The 19,051-nt window shown below is 38.0% G+C and overlaps 1 protein-coding gene across 1 annotated transcript in view; it reads left to right on the forward strand.

Moving 5' to 3' along the window:
* Nucleotides 1–19,051, forward strand: part of Oxsr1 (oxidative stress responsive kinase 1) — a 134,733-nt gene that overhangs the window by 23,491 nt on the left and 92,191 nt on the right. Inside the window, exon 3 of the mRNA XM_003464098.5 lies at nucleotides 4,447–4,555. Coding sequence (XP_003464146.1) covers nucleotides 4,447–4,555 — 109 coding nt within the window. The remainder of the gene's footprint in view (nucleotides 1–4,446; nucleotides 4,556–19,051) is intronic.

The raw sequence follows: 19,051 nt of genomic DNA on the forward strand, positions 1-19,051 counted from the left end.
GGGGTTGAGAGTCAGGGAAGACTAGCTGAGGGCCTACAGACCTTCAAGAAAAAAGATAGCAGGTGACAGAATTGGAGTTTCATTCAAGAGAGATAATGGCAGGGTAAGTTGTGGCCGCGATGTGTGAATTGCATACAAGCTTTGGTGTCATCCCCAGCACTATGACACTGCAGCTTTTCTCTAAAGTGTCTTTGGGGATGATTTTTTAAAATAAGGAGGTGTCTGCTTTGAACTGAGTTTTAAAAAGTTTAATTCTGCCAGGCATAGTGGCACATGCTTGTAATCCCAGCACTCAAGAGACTGAGGAGGAGGGTTACCGTGAGTTCAAGGGTAGATTGGTCTACATAGCAGGACCCTGTCTTAAAAGTGCCAAAAGAAAAAAATATATGTGTATGTATATGTTTGTATATATATGTATCTGTATATCTGAAGCGGGTGTTTTTTTGGTACCGGGGATTGAACTCAGACCTCATGCTTGCCAGGCAGGAGCTTATGCTGCTGTGCTAAAATCCCCAGCCTGTAGCAGTTTTTTTTTTTTTTTTTTTTGTACTGGGGATTGAACTCATGACTGCATGCTTGCAAGGCAGGTACTTATGCTGCTGAGCTAAATCACCAGTCCCTGTAGCAGTTTTTAAAAGTAGCTTTATTGATACAAAATTCATGTACCATGAAAGTCACCCTTTACACTGGGGATGGTGGAGCATACTGGTAATCCTGAATACTCTGGGAAGTTGAAGCAGGAAGATCGTTTTGAAGCCTTGCTTGAGCAGTTTAGTGACTTAGTCACTATTTCTTGAATAAAAAAATAAAAAGCCTGGGAATGTGGCTCAGTGCAAAGGCTCTGGGTTCAATCCCCAGTACTATACTTGCTCCCCAATCATCTTCTTTTTTTTAACTCCTTCCAAATGCATAACGCTCTGATATTTAGTATATTCATAAAACTGTACTACCATCACCTCTGTCTCATTCTGGGACTCCCTCCTCTCCACTCCGCTCCCCTCTCCTCTCCTTTCTTCTGTGCCATGTCCTGTCCTGTGCTTCTTCTGTCTTTTCTCTCTCTTTGATTTTTTGTGAATGGCACATTTTTATCACTACAAAAAGATTCTTCATGCCCATTCATAGTTCTTCTCCATACTTCACTCATAGGCAGCTACTAAAACATCTTTCTGTACAGAATTCCCTATTCTGTGCATTTCACATAAATGGAATTATGAAATAGCTTTTTATATATATAGTAGCTTTTTGTATCTGGCTTCTTTTACTTAGTATGTTTCTAGAGTTTGCCCAGGTATTGGCATATATCTGTTCTTTATTTATATTGTACATATTATTATTCTACATATTTCTTACATAGAAAGATAGAATTACTAGAATTATATAGAATTACTTACATAGAATATTGCAAATAATATTCTATGTATTACTTACTCATCAGCTGTTGGACTTTGGGATATTTCTCCTTTCTGGCTTTATCAAATACTGTGAGGAACATCTCTGTGCAAGTGTTAATATGTGTATTTTCATCCCTCTTGAGTGTATACCTAAGTGGAATTACTGAATCACATGCTAACACTACATTTGACTTTTTGATGAACTGCTAAGCTGTTTTCCAAACTGACTATGTTGCTTATAATTCTGTAGGTATATTCAATTTCTCTGCAGCCCTACCAACACTTGCTGTTCATCTTTATAATTTGTAGACATGTTGCTGACCCCAGAATGCTGACGTCAAGCAATCCCCATGTCTCAGGACTTCGAGTGGTTGGACCTACAGGTCTACCACTGTGCTTGGCTTTCATCTTTGTGCTTGTAGCTATTGTAGTGGGTGGTTTTGTAACAGCTTGCAGAGTGAATTGCAGAGGAGAAAGACAGTAGAGGCAGAATCTTTAAAACTTTTTAAACGTTTATCTGTACTAAGAAATATACATTACATCTTTACCTAGTATTGTGTATTACCTAGGATTGTTAGTATAAACTCTGAATTCTTTCTTTAGAAAATTTTTTTAGTACATGTTTGCAGTATAATGATTATGTTCATTGTGGGGAGTTGGTACCTGTTAAATTCTGAATTCTTTAGCATGTTTACATGGTCCTTTATGATCTGATTTCAGGTACACATTCAAAAATCTTTTGTATCAGTGTTAGTATGGTAAAGCTTCAAAGCCTGGGTGTGGCTTCTATTTTTTGTAATGTGTTTCTCCAGTGAACTGGTATTTCTTTGTAGTAAAGATCAAATTTTGTTATTGTGTGTTGTGATAGTCGTGGTCTGACTTCACTAAACTGTCAATTGCATGAGGGTTCACCATTGTGGTTACTTCTTGGATCTGCCACATAGGTAGTATGGGAGGCACTTGATATCTGTAGAAAGCAGGAATTACCCACCACCCTAAACAGGTTTATGGATTGTATTTTAAATATATCTTACATATTTCATTTTATTTAAAAATCATTATGCCTCTCAGTTTGTACTACTATAATTTCCTCACATCCTGTAGTACTAAATCTGGTTCCTACCTGTTTTATGAAAACTCTAATTATATTTGCGTACTTAACTATTCTTTGCTTTGGGTTCTTGTAACATTTAATAGCTTTACTACTCATACTTTCCTGTCTGTTTCCTCTTACATGTATTTATCTTGTCTCTTCAGATTCTGTATAACTATGTCAGTAGGCAAATACTGCTTTTGTTCTTTCTTCTGTTTCTTTCATTACCTAGTTTTTAATGCAGGACTGTGTTGATGACTTTGGGGGCTACAAAATGGGAACACAAAGGTTCTTGCCATAAAGGAATTTACATTTAAGCAGAAAAGATAAGAAAAGGAAAATTAGCATTTGTTGAGCACTTCTGATGGATCAGGGGTAATAGACAACTTTCACACAGTTGATCTTACTGAACAAATGCCAAGAGCATAGAGCAGTTGGCTGAATAAGTCACATGCTTTGTAGAGTGCTGTAGGATTTCATTCATTCAACAAATATTTAAAGAGTTCTGTGTGCCAGGCACAATCAAATAGCTTGAGTTATCATGAAACAGGCAGTTACAATATAGTATCCAAGATAAATACCACAGTGGTTGGGAATGTGCTTTTAGGCACTTTCCTTTATGTAGCTCTCAGCATAGCAGGGAAAGACAAGCAAATAAGCACACTGCATACTACCTAGTACATTACATGCCGCTAAGGTGCTCTGAACTCAGAGAAGGAGCACCTAACTCAGACTGGAGATGTAGAAGGTACTGATACTCAGCCTGAGATCAGAAGGGACAATTGGATTTAGTTAGGTAAAGATGATAGGGGAAGTGTGTTTGAGGCAGAGGTAACAGTAAGAGTGAAATATCTAGACTTGAAATTTCCTGTGGCTGGGTCACAGGGCTGGAGTCAGAATGGGTTAAGGAGTGAGACCAGAGAGGTAAACAAGACTCTGATGATACTCAGCAACTTAGAAGGTGTGTTTTGTTTTCCCACCTCAAATTTAAATCCATAGAATGGTAAAGGGTAGGCTTAGACTTCTGGCTTAGGTTTCTGTTCTGGATTTAGTTTATCACTTTGTCATGCTTTATTGCCTCCCTCCCTGCTCTTTGAAATGGTTTTCATTGTTTCCCTGACTGGGCTATCGTGATCTCCACCTTGGCCTCCCAAGTGCAAGGATAACAGGCATGTGCTACTGCACTTGGCCCACAGTGTTTCTCTTTAGTGTGAAAACTGTTAATCATTTCACAAAAATGAGATGACATGATACTTTGTAAATACCCACATAAACGAGTAAACCTACCTTCTAGCTTATTCATAATTATTCTCAGGGGCTAGGAAACCAGATTTCCTGCTAGGCATGGTGGCACATGCCTGTAATCCCAGCCCTCAGGAGATTGAGGCAGGAGGATCACCATGAGTTTGAGGCCAGCTTGAGCTATGTAATGAGACCCTGTCTCAAAAAACAAAGAACAAAAACACAAAGTGAGATATAGTGGTGCGTGCCTGTAATCCCAGCATTTGGGAGACTTAAGCAGGAGGATTGCCATAAATTTGAGGCCATCTTGGACTACATAGTGAGTTCAAGGCCAGGCTGAACTACATAGTGAGATCTTGTCTCTAAAAACACAAAATCAAAAGAAAACAAAAAGCAAAAAACCAAACAAACACAAAGAACTGGTGACACCTTAAAGTAAGAATTTATGTTGTAGTACGGGCCTCTGTGGGGCTGTGCCAGGTGAGCTAAGTAGTGCATCTGCCTGGTCTCAGGGATTACAGGATGGTGAGTGGAAGGACTGCTCACGGTAGACTGAAGGGGGTCAGCGGGTGGTTTCGGTTTAATCATTCCTGTACAGATCATGCCATGGAGATCCCAAACAGGCTGTGACACAGTCTAGGAATCCCCAAATCTGGATTTGCTGGCTTACAGTGTCTGAGTTTGCGTATAATGAATTGTCATGTTTTCCCTTCTTTGTAGAAAGAAATTCAAGCCATGAGTCAATGCCATCATCCTAATATTGTATCATACTACACATCTTTTGTGGTAAAAGATGAGCTATGGCTGGTCATGAAGCTGCTAAGTGGAGGTAAGTAGAATACAATGAAATGTTGTTTCATGAGCTAAAAAATTAATAAAAATTTGCTTTTTATCTTGACTTGGTTTTATGGACATTTATACTAGAGGAGTTACTGAGAATGTGGTATCTGCTGAGATGCTAATGTGTGAGCTGAGACACATTCGCACATTGCATTTGGTTGTTACGCCTCTTAACTCTCTTCATTTAGGGTGGCTTCCTCCTGTCTCCTTCCACTTACCCTATAGGATGTGCCATATTCTGTATTTATCTGATTATTTCTTTAACGTTTAATTTGATCTATAGTCCTCTATTGCATACCTAAATTTAGATCTAAATGCTTAAGAACAAATTAAATTTTTTGGGGCTGGGGGTTTAGCTCAGCGGCATAAGCACCTGCCTTGCAAGCAGGCGGTTGTGAGTTCGATCCACGGTACCGGTAAAAAGGAAAAAGACAAAAAAAAAAAAAAAAATTAAATTTTTTAGGCAGATTGGTCGGTAATGCTGTGTACTTGATACCGCATCACATAAGGAAGTATTTGCTATCCAGTTGTATCTTTCTTTTTGGTATTGGGAATCAAACTCACTTGCCAGGCAGGTGCTTGTGCTTCTGGGCTAAACCTTCAGCCCTATTCAGTTGTATCTTTTTTTTTGTACCAGGGATTGAACTTACAACCTTGCGCTTGCCAGGCAGGCACTTATGCCACTGAGCTAAATCCCTGATCCCTCTAGTTGTGTCTTTAATAGTGATGTTAATCTTATTTCTTAAAAGTACAACAAATGTGCCTCCCCATGGAAAAGTTAACTCTTACCCCTTTGCAGATAGCATGTGATCTGTGAGATGATACTTTGATACTGTAAGTATCCAGCTCCTCATAAATATGTAATGATTTTGGCATCCATTAATAGTCCTGCTTTGAATTAGTTAATTCATCAGCTGATTTTTCTGATTACATCATTTCTCTTATAATCTAGTATTTTTCTGTGAAGAGGAACTTTTTGTCTATCAACTCTTTGTTTTGTAGTTGCTACTGAAAAGGCAGGATAAATGATTTTTTTTTGTCTTTTTGAGACAGGGTCTTGCTATGCAGTTCACACTGCCCTTGAGCTCACTTTGTAGCCTAGGCTGGACTTGAATTTGTAATGATCCTCCTGCTTCAGTCTCCTGAGTGCTGGGATTAAGTCATGAGCCACCATGCCTGGCTAAGTGATTGTTTTTTAAGAACCAGTTATTAAAGTAAAAAGTTGGTCTGATGTTAGTGGTACCAAATGAAAGATTTTTTTTCTTTGTCCAGTTGGTAAGTCATTCACAGTTTTTGAGCATCATTATATGCTTGCCAGGCAGGCTCTGTGCCACTGAGCTATATCCCTGGCCCTGAGCATCATTATATAGACTCAAGTTTTTTATATGTTCAGTGTCTTTCAGCACTTTTACTCTGGTTAGCTAGCTTCTCAGCTTGTGCAGGGTTTTGTTAATGCAAGACCCTGAAGATCTGCTTGTCAGCCCAAATCAATCTGAGCTGTAGACTTGCCCTTGTCTCTCAGTTCACATCTGTGCTGCTTCTCCCAGACCTGAGAAGAGTGGAGGCCAAACTGGTCTGCTGTTGTTTTCTGGGGGAATCATATTTAGAAAGTATAGCTTAGATACTTGGGATGCTGTCTTAGTTACTTTTTACTTGTTGCTGAGACAAAATGCCTGATTCCCAAAGTTGGGAAAGGAAAGGTTCATTTCTTGCAGTTTTTGGAGGTTTCAGTCCATATTCAGTTGGCTCCAAGGCCGGGTGGCATGGCGGAGCTGCAGTTCTTGGCCGCTGCAAACAGCAAGGCAGAAACCTGCAAGAGAGAGAGACACACACCTTTTTCCTACCATTACATTGTATGTTGGCTCCACTCCTAGATGAGTATAGCACTGACATCATCAATCCAAGCACTAGACAATGAACCAATCACAAATGCATAACTGCATAAGACCTGGAAGCCACCGACATAAACCATGACAGATGCGCATTACTACTACTATATCAGTGCTTTTTGAGCTTAGAAATTTACTGTATCATGGGTTAAACTTGATACTGATACTTCCAATTCAAGTATAATAGTATACTTATAAATCTTTTAAAATATTACACTTGGGTCTCTTTTCTTTCACAAAGAAAATCTTGATACTCAATATTGTCATAATTATGTATATGCCATATCTGTCTATACCTACATATTCTGTGAGGCACATACATGCATACTTTTTTCCAAATCCATTTCATTTGTAGATAAAAAGAAAGAAGAAGAAGAAAAACTACAGTAAAAATTTCAAGTACATCAGTCAAAGGGTAACAGTGGTACATACATTGTGCGTTGTCATCCCCAACTCATTCCCCCTCAGCACATGACATTTGCTTCGATTGTCCAAACAAATACCAGTATAAATCTTTCTCTTTGCCGAACTCAGAGAAATCAATAGTATAACTATCTTAACTTTTTTTATATACATATGCATACATATGTAAATGTTGCTTCTTTCAGCTTGTCACACTAATGAAACAGTAAGATGTTTACATGTGTCTTACTTATTTCACTAATAAGTATGTTTTCAAGGTGCATCCATTTGCCTATAAGTGTCCAGTTTATCATTCTTCATGGTTGAGTAGTACTCCATTGTATAAAAATACCACATCTTTTTTATTCATCCCTCAGTTGATGGGCATTTAGGTTATTTCCAAGATCTGACTACTACAAACTGTGTTTCTATAAACATGGGTGCATACATATCACTGTGGTCTCGTGTTTTCATTTCTTCTGGGAATATGCTCAGAAGTGGAATAGCTGGGTCACGTGGGACTTCCAAACCTAGTTTTTTGAGGAATCATCACACTGATTTCCACAGTGGTTGCACCGGTCTGCATTCCCACCAATAATGGCGAAGTATTTCTTTTTCTCTTTTTCCCCACAACTGCTTCAGCATGTGTTATTGGTTGATTTCTTGATACTATCCATTCTTTCCAGGATGAGGTAGAATCTCAGTGTTGTTTTAATTTGCATCTCTTGAATGGCTGGTGATGTTGAACATTTTTTCACATATTTGTTTGCTGTTTGTACTTCTTCATCTAAGAAGTGTGCATTCATCTCAGATGCCCATTTTTGGATTGGGTCTTTAAATCTGGAGGACAGATTTTTTTTTTACGTTCTTTGTATGTTTTTGATTGTAATCCTTTGAGAAACAGGTAGGAAACATTCTGTCATGTTGTGTGTTGTGGGTTGTCTCTTCACTCTGTTGGTGGTTTCTCTTGCTGTGCAAAAGCTTTTCAATGAGATGAGATCCCATTTGTTGATTCTTTGTGATAGTTCCTGTGCAATCTGGGTTTTGTTCATAAAGTCTTTGCCTACACCAGTGTCTTCAACAGTTTTGTATATTCTATCTTCCATCACATTTAATGTTTCTTTTTTAATATTAAGATCTTTGATCCATTCTGATTTTAGCTTAGTATGTGGTGAAAGATGTGGGCACAATTTTAATCTTCAGCATGTGTAGCACCAATTTTCCCAGCACCATTTATTAAAGAGGCTGTGTTTCTTCCAGTGAATGTGTTTGGCACCTTTTCAAAGATAAGGTAGCTGAATGTGTTGGCAGTTGTTTCTGCATCTTCAAATCTATTCCATTGATCTTTAGGTCTTTTTTTTTTTTTTTTTTTTGCTAGTGTCACACTTTTTATATCACAATAGCTTTATAGTATAATTGCAAGTCAGGGATTGATGCCCCTGTCTTATTGTTGTTGTTCAAGACTTTTTTTATTTCTTTTTTAAAATTTTATTTAAGGAGAAAAGAAAAAAAAAAAAACAGAAAAAAGGCACAAGTTATACAGAATTTAAAAAAAAACAGGAAATCACTAGTTAATAGATTACATATTGTCATCTTAGAAATAGTTGTTCAAGTTATAAAATTAAAGCATATAAAGTGGACATTCAAATAGTGAGACTGCAAATAGTTCTGTTCAATGATCCAACAAAAACTCAGTAATATGGTTATCTATCTTATACACTTAAATATACATACAGTTATATCCTTTAGAGCACTTTCTTTTCCTCTTTTTTTTACAATGACAATTACACATTTTGGGTTTTATTACTCCCACAGTTCTTTTTTTTTTGGCGGTACTGGGGATCGAACTCATGACCTTGTGCTTGCCAAGCAGGCACTTATGCCACTGAGCTAAATCCCCAGCCCCTCTCCCACAGTTCTTACTACTTTTTTTTTTGAAGAGAATAAAACCAAATGTGACATAACAAAACAGAGTCAGTCAAATCAAAAGGATGGACATAGTACATAATGTGAAAACAGCATACAAGGTGATCAACAATGGTTACCATAATGCCTCTTGCTATCTTAAAAAGAATTGCCTATATCATCAGTTATAATAAAATTGAACAAAACAGTAAAGAACAAAACCAATAAAACCAAAATATTGGAGACATTACAGGACTTTAAAAGAAAATAATAGTCAAACCAGAATGGACATCATAGTGAATCTTATTGTCTTCACAGTTGTTGCCTATACTCTGAAACTTGGTACTATCAAGCAAAACAAAATAGAGTAAAATCAGTCAAAACAAGATGGTGAGAGCAATACAGGGTTTCAAATCAAGTTAATAGGAAATCAAAGTGGGTTACGATAATGTATCCTGCTATTTTATTTATTTTTCCCTTAATTAAAACGATAAAAATAAAAAATAAAAAGGGAAATTGAGATAAAAGAGGACATAACAACAAAACAGCACAGATCAGAACATAACCATTTAAGTGAAACAGTATCTCACCACAAAATATCCTGACATAAAAGTAGTTACCATAGTGACTCTTTCCTTGAAATCTTTCAGTATAACTTCGTATACTGTAGCATTAAACATATCAAGACAATGTAAAACCATTCAAGAGAATGACATTATTACAGGGTATTTAGAACCAACTAACAGAAAATGAGCAATGGTTTCTGTATAATCTCTTTGTCTATAAAAGTTTCTGTTTATATTATCACATATAATAAAATCCAGTAAGATACAACATGTTAAGACTGATGGAGACAGAAGAACAAAAGCTTGATGGGACTTTACAACAAGATGATATTCAATCAGCACTAGCTATTATGATGTTCTTGTTTTCTCAAAAATAGCTGTTCATACCATCCAACCTTCTCTGCCTCATTTCTGTTGAGCTCTTTTTCTGTCATTAGTTGTCAGTTTGTCTTCTTCATTTCGCTTTCTGCTCCATTCATTGTGGCCTCTCTGCCACTGTTTCTGGAATCTTGGTATTTTTCTCTTTCAGAATGTCCTGCAGTATTCTCTGTAGAGTTGAATTGGTGGTTGCAAATTCCCCTAGTTCCTCTTTATCCTGGAAGCAGCTTGTTTCTCCATTAATTTCTAGGGACAGTTGTGCAGGATATATCAATCTTGGCTGGAGGTTATTGTCTTTCAAAGCTTGAATTATTTCTCCCCACGCTCTTTGTGATTTGATGGTTTGTGCTGAGAAGTCTGCTGTAATTCTGATGGGTGTTCCCTTGTAAGTGATCTGTTTCTTGTCTCTGATGGCTTTTAATATTCTGTTCATATATTGGATTTCTGGAATTTTGATTATTATATGCCTGGGTGTAGTTCTGTTTGGGTTGTAGGTGGCTGGGGTCCTGTATGCCTCATACATCTGAGTATCTTTACCTTTTGCTAAATTAGGGAAGTTCTCCTTGATTATTTCTGTGAATAGCCTTTGCAGTTCATTTGTTTGTATCCCTGCTTCTTCCTTTACATTCTTAATTCTTAAGTTATAGATCCTCTTACCATCTTTTAGGCTTTGTATTGTTACTGCCTGTTTCCTTGTTATTTTTAAGCAGTTTTTCATTTCATGCTCCCACATTACAAATCTGCCCTCCAGTTCAGATAATCTGTCCTTAGTTTCTTTCAAGCTGTTATGCCAGCTTTCAATAGAGTTTTTAGTTTCCTGGTGATCTCTTTGAACCTGCTTCATGTATTCTGCGTTTTCTCTGTTTTCTCCATCAAGCAATTCTCCCCCTTTTTTCTGTTCTTCCATTCCACCATCTGTTTTTTCTTGGGAGGTGCTTAGCGTTTCTTTAACTATTCTACTTATATCTTGCTTTACTTGGTTAAATACTTTACTTTTGAACTCGTCTGTGAGGTCCCAGAGATATCGCTTTATGTCTACTGGTGCCATGCCTGATATTGCATGTTTTCTGTCCTCATTCTTTTTTGATGGATCAGTCTTTCCTGGATGAGTCTTCTCAGGATTGGGGACTGAGGACCCTTTCTTGTTGCTCCCTCTTCCCATACTTTTTGTTCCTTCCATACAAGCGTATATAGGAGGCCCAGTTTCTTTCTTTGTCAGTTACAGTTCGTTTGAATCGCACCGGCTAGGTGTTACCACCCACTGCAGTGTACTAGGGAGACATGGACCTGGGCAGCCTCTGCTGGGCCCACCCCTCCAGATCAGTCAACCTGCTGAAGGCTTCACTACATTAGGGTGCACTTCCTCGTGCAGGGACTTGATTTGGGCTAGCCTACTGGGTCTTATTTTGCCATGTGACCAAGGTCAAGTGCTCCCCACCAATCCCTCTTGAGAGGGGCATATGTGACTGATGTCACTGCAGCATCCTGTTCCGGCTAGACTGCCGGTCACAGAATGTCCTCTGTTGGAGTCTCCTAGTCTATGGAAGGGTCCCCGTTCTCTCACTCACCACTGGTCAATGCAGGGCTCCCTGCCAGCTCTGCTCTGAATTTGGTTCGCTGATTCCCACTCTCAGTGGTTTGCCGATTCCTGCTCTCAGAGCGTTCGCATTTCTATCCTTGCTGTGCTGATTCAGATGCAGCAGCAGTGGCAGGAAATTCAAGCCTCGGTTTCCAGAGGCGCAGGTTCCAGCTTTGGCACTGAGACTTTAGCTGTTCTAGTTGTAACACTGGGATTGCATTTCCAGGTGGTTTCTTTCAGCTTAGTTCCTTCCTGGGTCGGCAGGGTATATCTCTCCTTGCTTAGAACTCCCCACACCACACCAATCTTGGAATCTAAGCTGGCTATCTCAGAGAGCCTCCATAGCTACTGTTATCTATCCGCCGTGTTCTCCTCTGCTGGCCTTTAAGTTTCTGGGTTCCTGGTTTCAGAGAAGGTTGCTGGATGTGTCCTGCTTGAAAACCTGCCAGGTGAGTGCAGCCTAGTGTGGCTGGGCTCTGGGAGCAGTGATCTTAACACAGTCTCCTGGGCTCTGGATAGGGAGCTCTGTTGCTCAAGATTACCTATGCTGTTCTGGGTCTCTTCTAAATTTCAGTATTGCTTTCTCTAATTCTGTGAGATATGCTTTTAGAATTTTGGTTGGGATTGCATTGAATCTGTATAACAGTTTTGGAAGTATGGCCATTTCACTCTATTGGTTCTTCCTACCCAAGAGCACAGGGTATCTCTCCATTTTCTAACATCCTCTTCAATTTCCTTTTTCAGAGTACTGTAGTTTTCAATATAGAGGTCTTTACATCTTTTGTTAGATTGATTCATTTTTTTGGATACTATTGTAAAAGGCATTATTTCACTGACTTCTCTCTCAGTAAATTTGTTATGCTTGTAACAAGAAGGCTATTGATTTTTGTGAGTATTGACTTTGTATCCAGCTATGTTACTGAATTTGCTTACTAAATCTAGAAGTCTTTTAGTGGAATTTTTGGGGTCTTCTAAGTGGAGTATCATATCGTCTGTAAATATTGATATTTTTAAGTTCTTCCTTTTCTATATTTATTCCTTTTATTTCTTTCTCTTGTCTAATTGCTCTGGCTAAAGTTTCCAGGACTCTGGAAAATAAGAGTAGAGAGAGTGGATATCCTTGTCTTGTTCCTGATTTTAGAGAGGTAGTTTTCAGTTTTTGTCCATTTAGTCTGATATTGTCTGTTGGTTTGTCATAGATGGCCTTTATCAGATTAAGATAAAGACCATATATTCCAATTTTCTGTAGGTTTTTTTTTTTATCATGAATTGCTGCTGGACTTTGTTAAAAGGTTTTTCTACATCTATTGAAATGATCATCTGATTTTTGTCCTGGCCTGTGTTAATATGATGTACTACATTTATGGATTTGCATATGTTGAACCATGCCTGCATCCCTGGGAAGAATCCCACTTGATCATGGTGTACAATCTTTTTGATTTGTTGCAATCTGTTTGCCAGTGTCTTATTGAGGATTTGTGCATCAATGTTCATTAGGGAAATTGGCCTGTAGTTCTGTTCCTTAGTTTAGTCCTTCTCTGGTTTGAGAATCAGAGTATTGCTTGCTTCCAGCAATAAATTTGGGAGTATTGCTTCCCTTTCAATTTCATTAAAGAGTTTGAGAAGCAGTGATGTTAGGTGTTTTTAAATTTCTTGTAGAATTCATCAGTGAATCTGTCATGGCCTGGGCTTTTCTTTTTTGATAAATTTTTTAATTACATCTTTGATTTCATTTATTGATATTGAGTTATTTAGGAATTTTTTATATCTTCTTGATTCAGCTTTGGTATTTCATATATGTCTAAGAATCTGTCCATTTCTTCTTTATTTTACGTCTTGTTAGAATACAGGTTTTCAAAGTACAGATGATTTTCTGGATTTCTGCAGGGCCTGTTGTGATTTTGCTCTTATTCCTATTTGCATGGATTTGAGTCTTTTCTTTCCTTTTTTTTGATGAAGTTGGTTAAGAGTTTGTCAATTTTATTTAATGTTTTTTTTTTTTTTTTTGTCTTTTTCATTTTTATCGGTACCGGGGATCGAACTCATGACTGCCTGCTTGCAAGGCAGGCGCTTATGCCGCTGAGCTAAATCCCCAGCCCCTGAGCTAAATCCCCAGCCCCGATTTTATTTAATGTTTTAAAAAACCAACTCTTTGACTCATTGGTTCTTTGTACTGTTTTTTTAATTTCTAGAGCATTAATTTGTGCTCTGATCTTTATAATTTCCTTCCTTGAATGAGCTTTTGGTTTAGCCTGCTCTTCTTTTTCTAGAAGTTTGAGAGTCAACGTTAGGTAGTTTATATGTGCTTGTTCTATTTTCCTGTTATCGGTACTTATTACTATAAATTTACGTCTTAAGACTGCTTTCATTGTATCCCAGAAGTTCCAGTATGAAGTGTTGTTGTTATGCAAAAACTGTCTGATTTCTTCTTTAATTTCATCTGTGACTCATTGCTTGTCAGTAAGGTGCCATTTAATTTCCATATGTTGATGTAGTTGCTTTGGTTTCCTTTGGCATGGATTTCCAATTTCATTGCACTGTGGACTTATAGTATGCATGGAATAATTTCAGTTCCTTTACATTTACTTAAGCATGTTCTATGAGCCAGTATATGTCTGTTTTGGAGTATGTTCCATGAGCAGCTGAGAAGAATGTGTTTTCTGGTGTTGCAGGTTGAAACACTCTATAGACATCTACTGAATCCATTTGCACAAAAGTTTGATTTAGTACTAATATTTTATTACTGTTTTTTTGTCTAGTTGATCTGTCTTTTTGCAACAGTGGGATATTGAGGTCTCCCAGTAAAGCTGTATTAGGGCTTATTTGATTTTTCATGTCCATTAGTAATTATTTTATATAGCTGGGTGCTCTGGGACTTACTGCATACATATTTATGATTATTATCTCTTCCTCTTGGATTATTCCCTTTACGAGGATGTAGTAACCTTTTTTTTTATCTCTCTTAATCAGTCTTGTCTTAAAATTCACTTTGCTTGCAAATAGGATAGCTACCCCTGCTTTTTTTTTTGGATTCCTGTTGCACGGACTATTGTTTTCCATCCTTTGAGTTTCAGTCTATGCATTTATTTTTAATTAAATGTGTCTCTTGTATGCAGCATATTGTTGAAACTTGTTTCTTGATATTTTCTGCTGATCCATGTTGTGCCACTAAGACCAGACTATTGGGCTCTCCGAGGTCCAGACAGTTTTCTTGGGTCTGCTCCCACTCGGAGCCGTTGGAGGAAGCCAGCAGTAGTTCCGGTTCTGAGCTGATGTAGCTCGACTCCACAGTGGCTCCCAGCTAATCACTCACCCCCGCAGAAGGACTGAGTCCTTTGCATTCACCACCAGCCAGCACAGTCCACAGCTCCCCTCCTCTGCCTAGTCTTCCTGTAGAGGCCCCTGGAGTTGCCAGCTGCCCCTGTCCCCATGATTTCTGTCCCAGGTTTCAACAGCTCCTCTTGTGCAGTGAGTCCAGCTCCAGATGAAGGTGCTGCCAGCTACTGCCTTCTTCTTCATTCAAGTTTTTCTGTTTCCTGTCTGTGGGCCTTCAGTTCACACTTTAGCTTCTTCCTGAGTCCAGAGTTACCCAGAGGTAACTCTCGGAAAGGCTGTTTTCTCTGCTGCTTTCTGTTCCACCATCTTCCCGGAAGTACTCCTACACACACACACACACACACACACACACACACACACGTATTTATACACACAATTATTTCTACTTATCCCTATAATAAAATGTAAGTATCACACAGCTAAATTGAACATTTTGTTATGGTTACCTGAAAGCCCTCTGCCATGTAGCCAAATTACTCTTTTTTACTAAGGTCTGGATTTGAATCCTGTGGCAATATTGGTAGGATTTGTGACTGATGGAGCCACTCTAGCCTTCTCATTCTTACGCTGCTTTATTTTTGTTAGCATGGCTATTATGTGGGTGATTGTGATTTTCCATTTTATAACAGTTACAAAAAAAAGAATCCATACTTGTTTTGTAGTTTTGATGCTTCACTAAACACTGAACTTCCTTAGCCATGCTGTAAGAAAAAAGCATTAGTGATAAATGAAAGTGCAGCTTTCCTACCGAACAAATGTGTATCACTGGGGAAACTTTCAACTCTGAATCTTTTTTTTTTTTTTTGATCTGTAAATGAGGTCTTTCTCCATTTCAGAGTTGATAAGGAGTAATAAGTTGATATAGACAAAGCATCTCCTGTGCTGGCATGTGATAAGTGTGGAAGAGCGTTAGTCAGTAGTAGTAATATTCCCTTGGTATTTGATGTTTTTTAGTGTAGCCAGAATCATTTTTTTCTTTGAGTCTCATTAGTGACACACTGGAGAAATTGGATTGCTTTGTTAAAGGCTGTATTCATGTGGTGGTTAGAAGCCTTGCTTATACCAATCACCTTTCAAGATGGTGGTCAAGCATGGCTCTTTTATTATGGACAGATTTGGCATTATTAGGTACTGCTGTATCTTTTGTTATTGATCACCTATAGCATAATTTTATTTGTAATTTATAAAAACGTATCATACAAAGTTTTTACTGTTGCAAAAAGGTCCTCTGCTGAATGGGACTTGTTTGCATAATTCTCTCACCCAGTTCTGTATGCTTGCTCATTCTTTTTGCTACTTCAAATGCAGGTTGACTTTTATTTATTTTTAAAGCATTCCTACCCCTCTGTCAGTGAGTATATTAGTCACAGAAATGGCAGGTCATGTGTGAGTGGGTGATTTGTCTTCTAAATGTAGTTCTTGGTTCTTTCTTGTCTTTGTTCTTTTGGGACAGTGCTCAGTTTTTCCAAGCTAGCGCTTAGTGAATTTCCTTGAGGAGAATTTTAAGGCATGCCCCAAACATAATTTATAGTTACTTGTATTTTTAGGAACTAACTTAATCTTTCATTTATTTATTTTTTGTACCTGGTATCAAATTCACAACCTCTTGCTTGTCAGGCAGGTGCTTGTGCTGCTGAGCTAAATCCTCAGTTCCATAGTATTTACATCTAAACTTTTTAAATGTTAAAAATTTTGCATCTTTTTTGGGAAATGTAATCTTGCTTTTGTTATTATGAAGTAAATAAACATTTAAACTAAAAAGATACATTAAACAATATTTAGAAAACAAAAACTAGAAGTAAGCTCCACTTTAACAAATTTTTTTTGGAGATAGGGTGTTTGCTATGTAGTTCAAGTTGGCCTTGGACTCAATGTGTAGCTCAGGCTGGCCTTGACTTCATGGCATTGCTCTTGCCTCAACCTCCTAAGGGCTGGGATATAGGCCTCTGCTACCGTGCTTGGCAATGCTTTTTTTTTTAATAGGAGGAAATTGTATCAGGATTTACAATGTGACTGAATGTTGTTAAGTTCTTAGCACCATTACATTGGTGAATAAAGCTGTTTATTCCTTGTTCTCGTGGACCTTTATAGCTGATACAAAAAAGTAGTGTTAAATAATTACAAATGTGTAGATTGAGGTAAAGAAGTACTATCTTTTGTCATAGGAACAAGTTCCATGAGAATTTATCCTTACTAAGGGAAACCACATGTACTGGGATTAACAGAGGCTTTCCTTAGGAGGTGATGTTCAGCTGAGGCCTAGTAAATAGGTAATAATTAGCCAGATTAAAGAGGGATGGAGGTAATATCTGAGCAGGGTAGAACTTGTTCTAAGTAGAAGACATTCTTGCAGAAAAGTGTATGAAATCAGGATGGAGGAGGAGTGATGTGTTTTGAGAATTGATGGGGCATTATAACCAGGACAGAGTAAAAGGACTTTTGGATGAGGCTCACAATAATTCATTTGAATAATTGAACAAAATGCAAATTAGCAGAGTTAGCATACATATTTATGTGTAGGGTACTTTTCACCTCAGCTGCTTCTGCCAAACTACTTAATGTAAAAGCATATTTTCTACTTAGTAGCATAGTAATATTGCGCTGATGTAGAATTTTTTGTTTGTTTGTTTTCCTTCTGAGCTGCCACCAGGCAAGCAGTATGGGGGATTGAACTCATGACATCATGCTTGCCAGGCAGGTGCTTATGCCGCTGAGCTAAATCCCTAGCCCTACTGATGTAGAATTTAATAAACTAAATAAATAATAAAAGGAATAGTGTCACTTCTTTTTTTTGGTGCTGGTGCTGGAACTCAGGGCTTTGCACATGCAAGTGTTCCGCTGCCGGGTCACCTCTGCAGCCTGTAACTTAAAGAGACTGTTAGCCCGGTGGCATCATGGTTAAAATTTCCCCAAGTATGTTGGTATCATAATCATTTTATGGCTGTTCTTTTGGGAGGCTGAGATAGGAGAATTTCAAGTTCAGATCCAAGCTGGGCAACATAGTGACTTTGAGAAACCCTGTCACAAAATGAAAGGCAAGAAAGAGAACTGGGAATGTAGCTCAGTGTGCAGAACTAACCCTCTTCCCCCAGTCTACCACACTTTGTTGTTGAGTGTTGGGATTTACTAGTATCTAATAATACATCTTTAGAAATTAGAAGCACTTTTGTTCTAAATAGCTATGCCCATAGTTTTTAGCACTAAACTGCAGTGCAAGATATTTTAGAAACCCAAGTAATTAAAAAAACTTCTGAGAAGAGAAAGAAGTACTTAGGAGTAAGTATAGAAGTGTAGAACAACAGGTGTAGTGGAGGAAAGCTGCTTGCCTCATGGCAGCTCAAAGCAAAAAAAAAAAAGGGAAAAAGCCAAAGAGGAAGAATCGTGGAACCAGTGTTAATCCCCCAGTTCATACACAGTCCACTCCCTTTAGGTAGGTCCCACCTCCTGTTTCTGTCATGTCCCAGGAGGCCATCAAGTTATTATCTCTTCATGGCGCTGGATCTGCCCCTAAAGTTAGAGTGCTCATGATCCTAAGTGCTTTCCAAAAGCCCCATGTCTGAACACTTGAGACTTTGGGAACATTTTAGATCTGCCTCATACAACAAACAACCAAATTGAATGCACCGATTTTGTCTTCAGAGAGTGTCTTTTCATAAAAGAAAATTGACGAAATTAACATGGTGACTAAGTGTTTTGATGTTGAATGGTTTTCTTGGACAGTTAAAACTTTTGCATTGCTTTTTTTTGAGACAGGATTTCACTGTGTAGTTCAGGCTGCTTTAAAAGCTCACTGCATAGTCTAGGCTGGCCTTGAACTTGAGATGATCCTCTTGCCTCAGCTTCCCAAATGCTGGGGTTTACATGTATGTGCCATTACACCTGGCTTTTTGCATTGCTTTTAAACCAGTATAGCAGTCTGTGAAGGCATCCAGGAGATTGTTTATGGGTAGATGACCTGTTTTAAATTTTTTATTATAAAATTTGTGCTAAATTCATTGCTTTCCGTTATTTGATTTATTTACTTTTGTTGTGAGAAATGCTTAGATTTTAATGGGCAGCTTTCATTAGTGCCCATTGGTATAGATTGTTAAGATGTCTTCTTGGGCTGATATCTCTTGAGTGACAGTCTGTAATGTCTGGAAATCTTCATGTTTTACTAGCTTGCTGAGTAATTCTATACTGAATTAAAGTTAAGGAAATGATTATCCCAGCAAATATTTCTTCCGGGTTGTGCTTGAAGTCATAATACATTATATACTGTTACAATCTTTATTGTTTTCATACTTTTCTTTAAGTATTAGTCATCCAGTAATAATCTGCAGTCTTCTTTTGCTTAGTATGCCTTTCTCTTAGTTACATGAAAAACTCCATGTAATTTTAATGTTTAGAGAGAGGATTGTTGGTATTATTGTTGAGTTAGATGCTACAAG

Source organism: Cavia porcellus, unplaced genomic scaffold, assembly GCF_034190915.1.
Source record: "Cavia porcellus strain 051 isolate PalLab524CR breed Dunkin Hartley unplaced genomic scaffold, mCavPor4.1 scaffold_15, whole genome shotgun sequence".
Taxonomy (NCBI): Eukaryota; Metazoa; Chordata; class Mammalia; order Rodentia; family Caviidae; genus Cavia; species Cavia porcellus.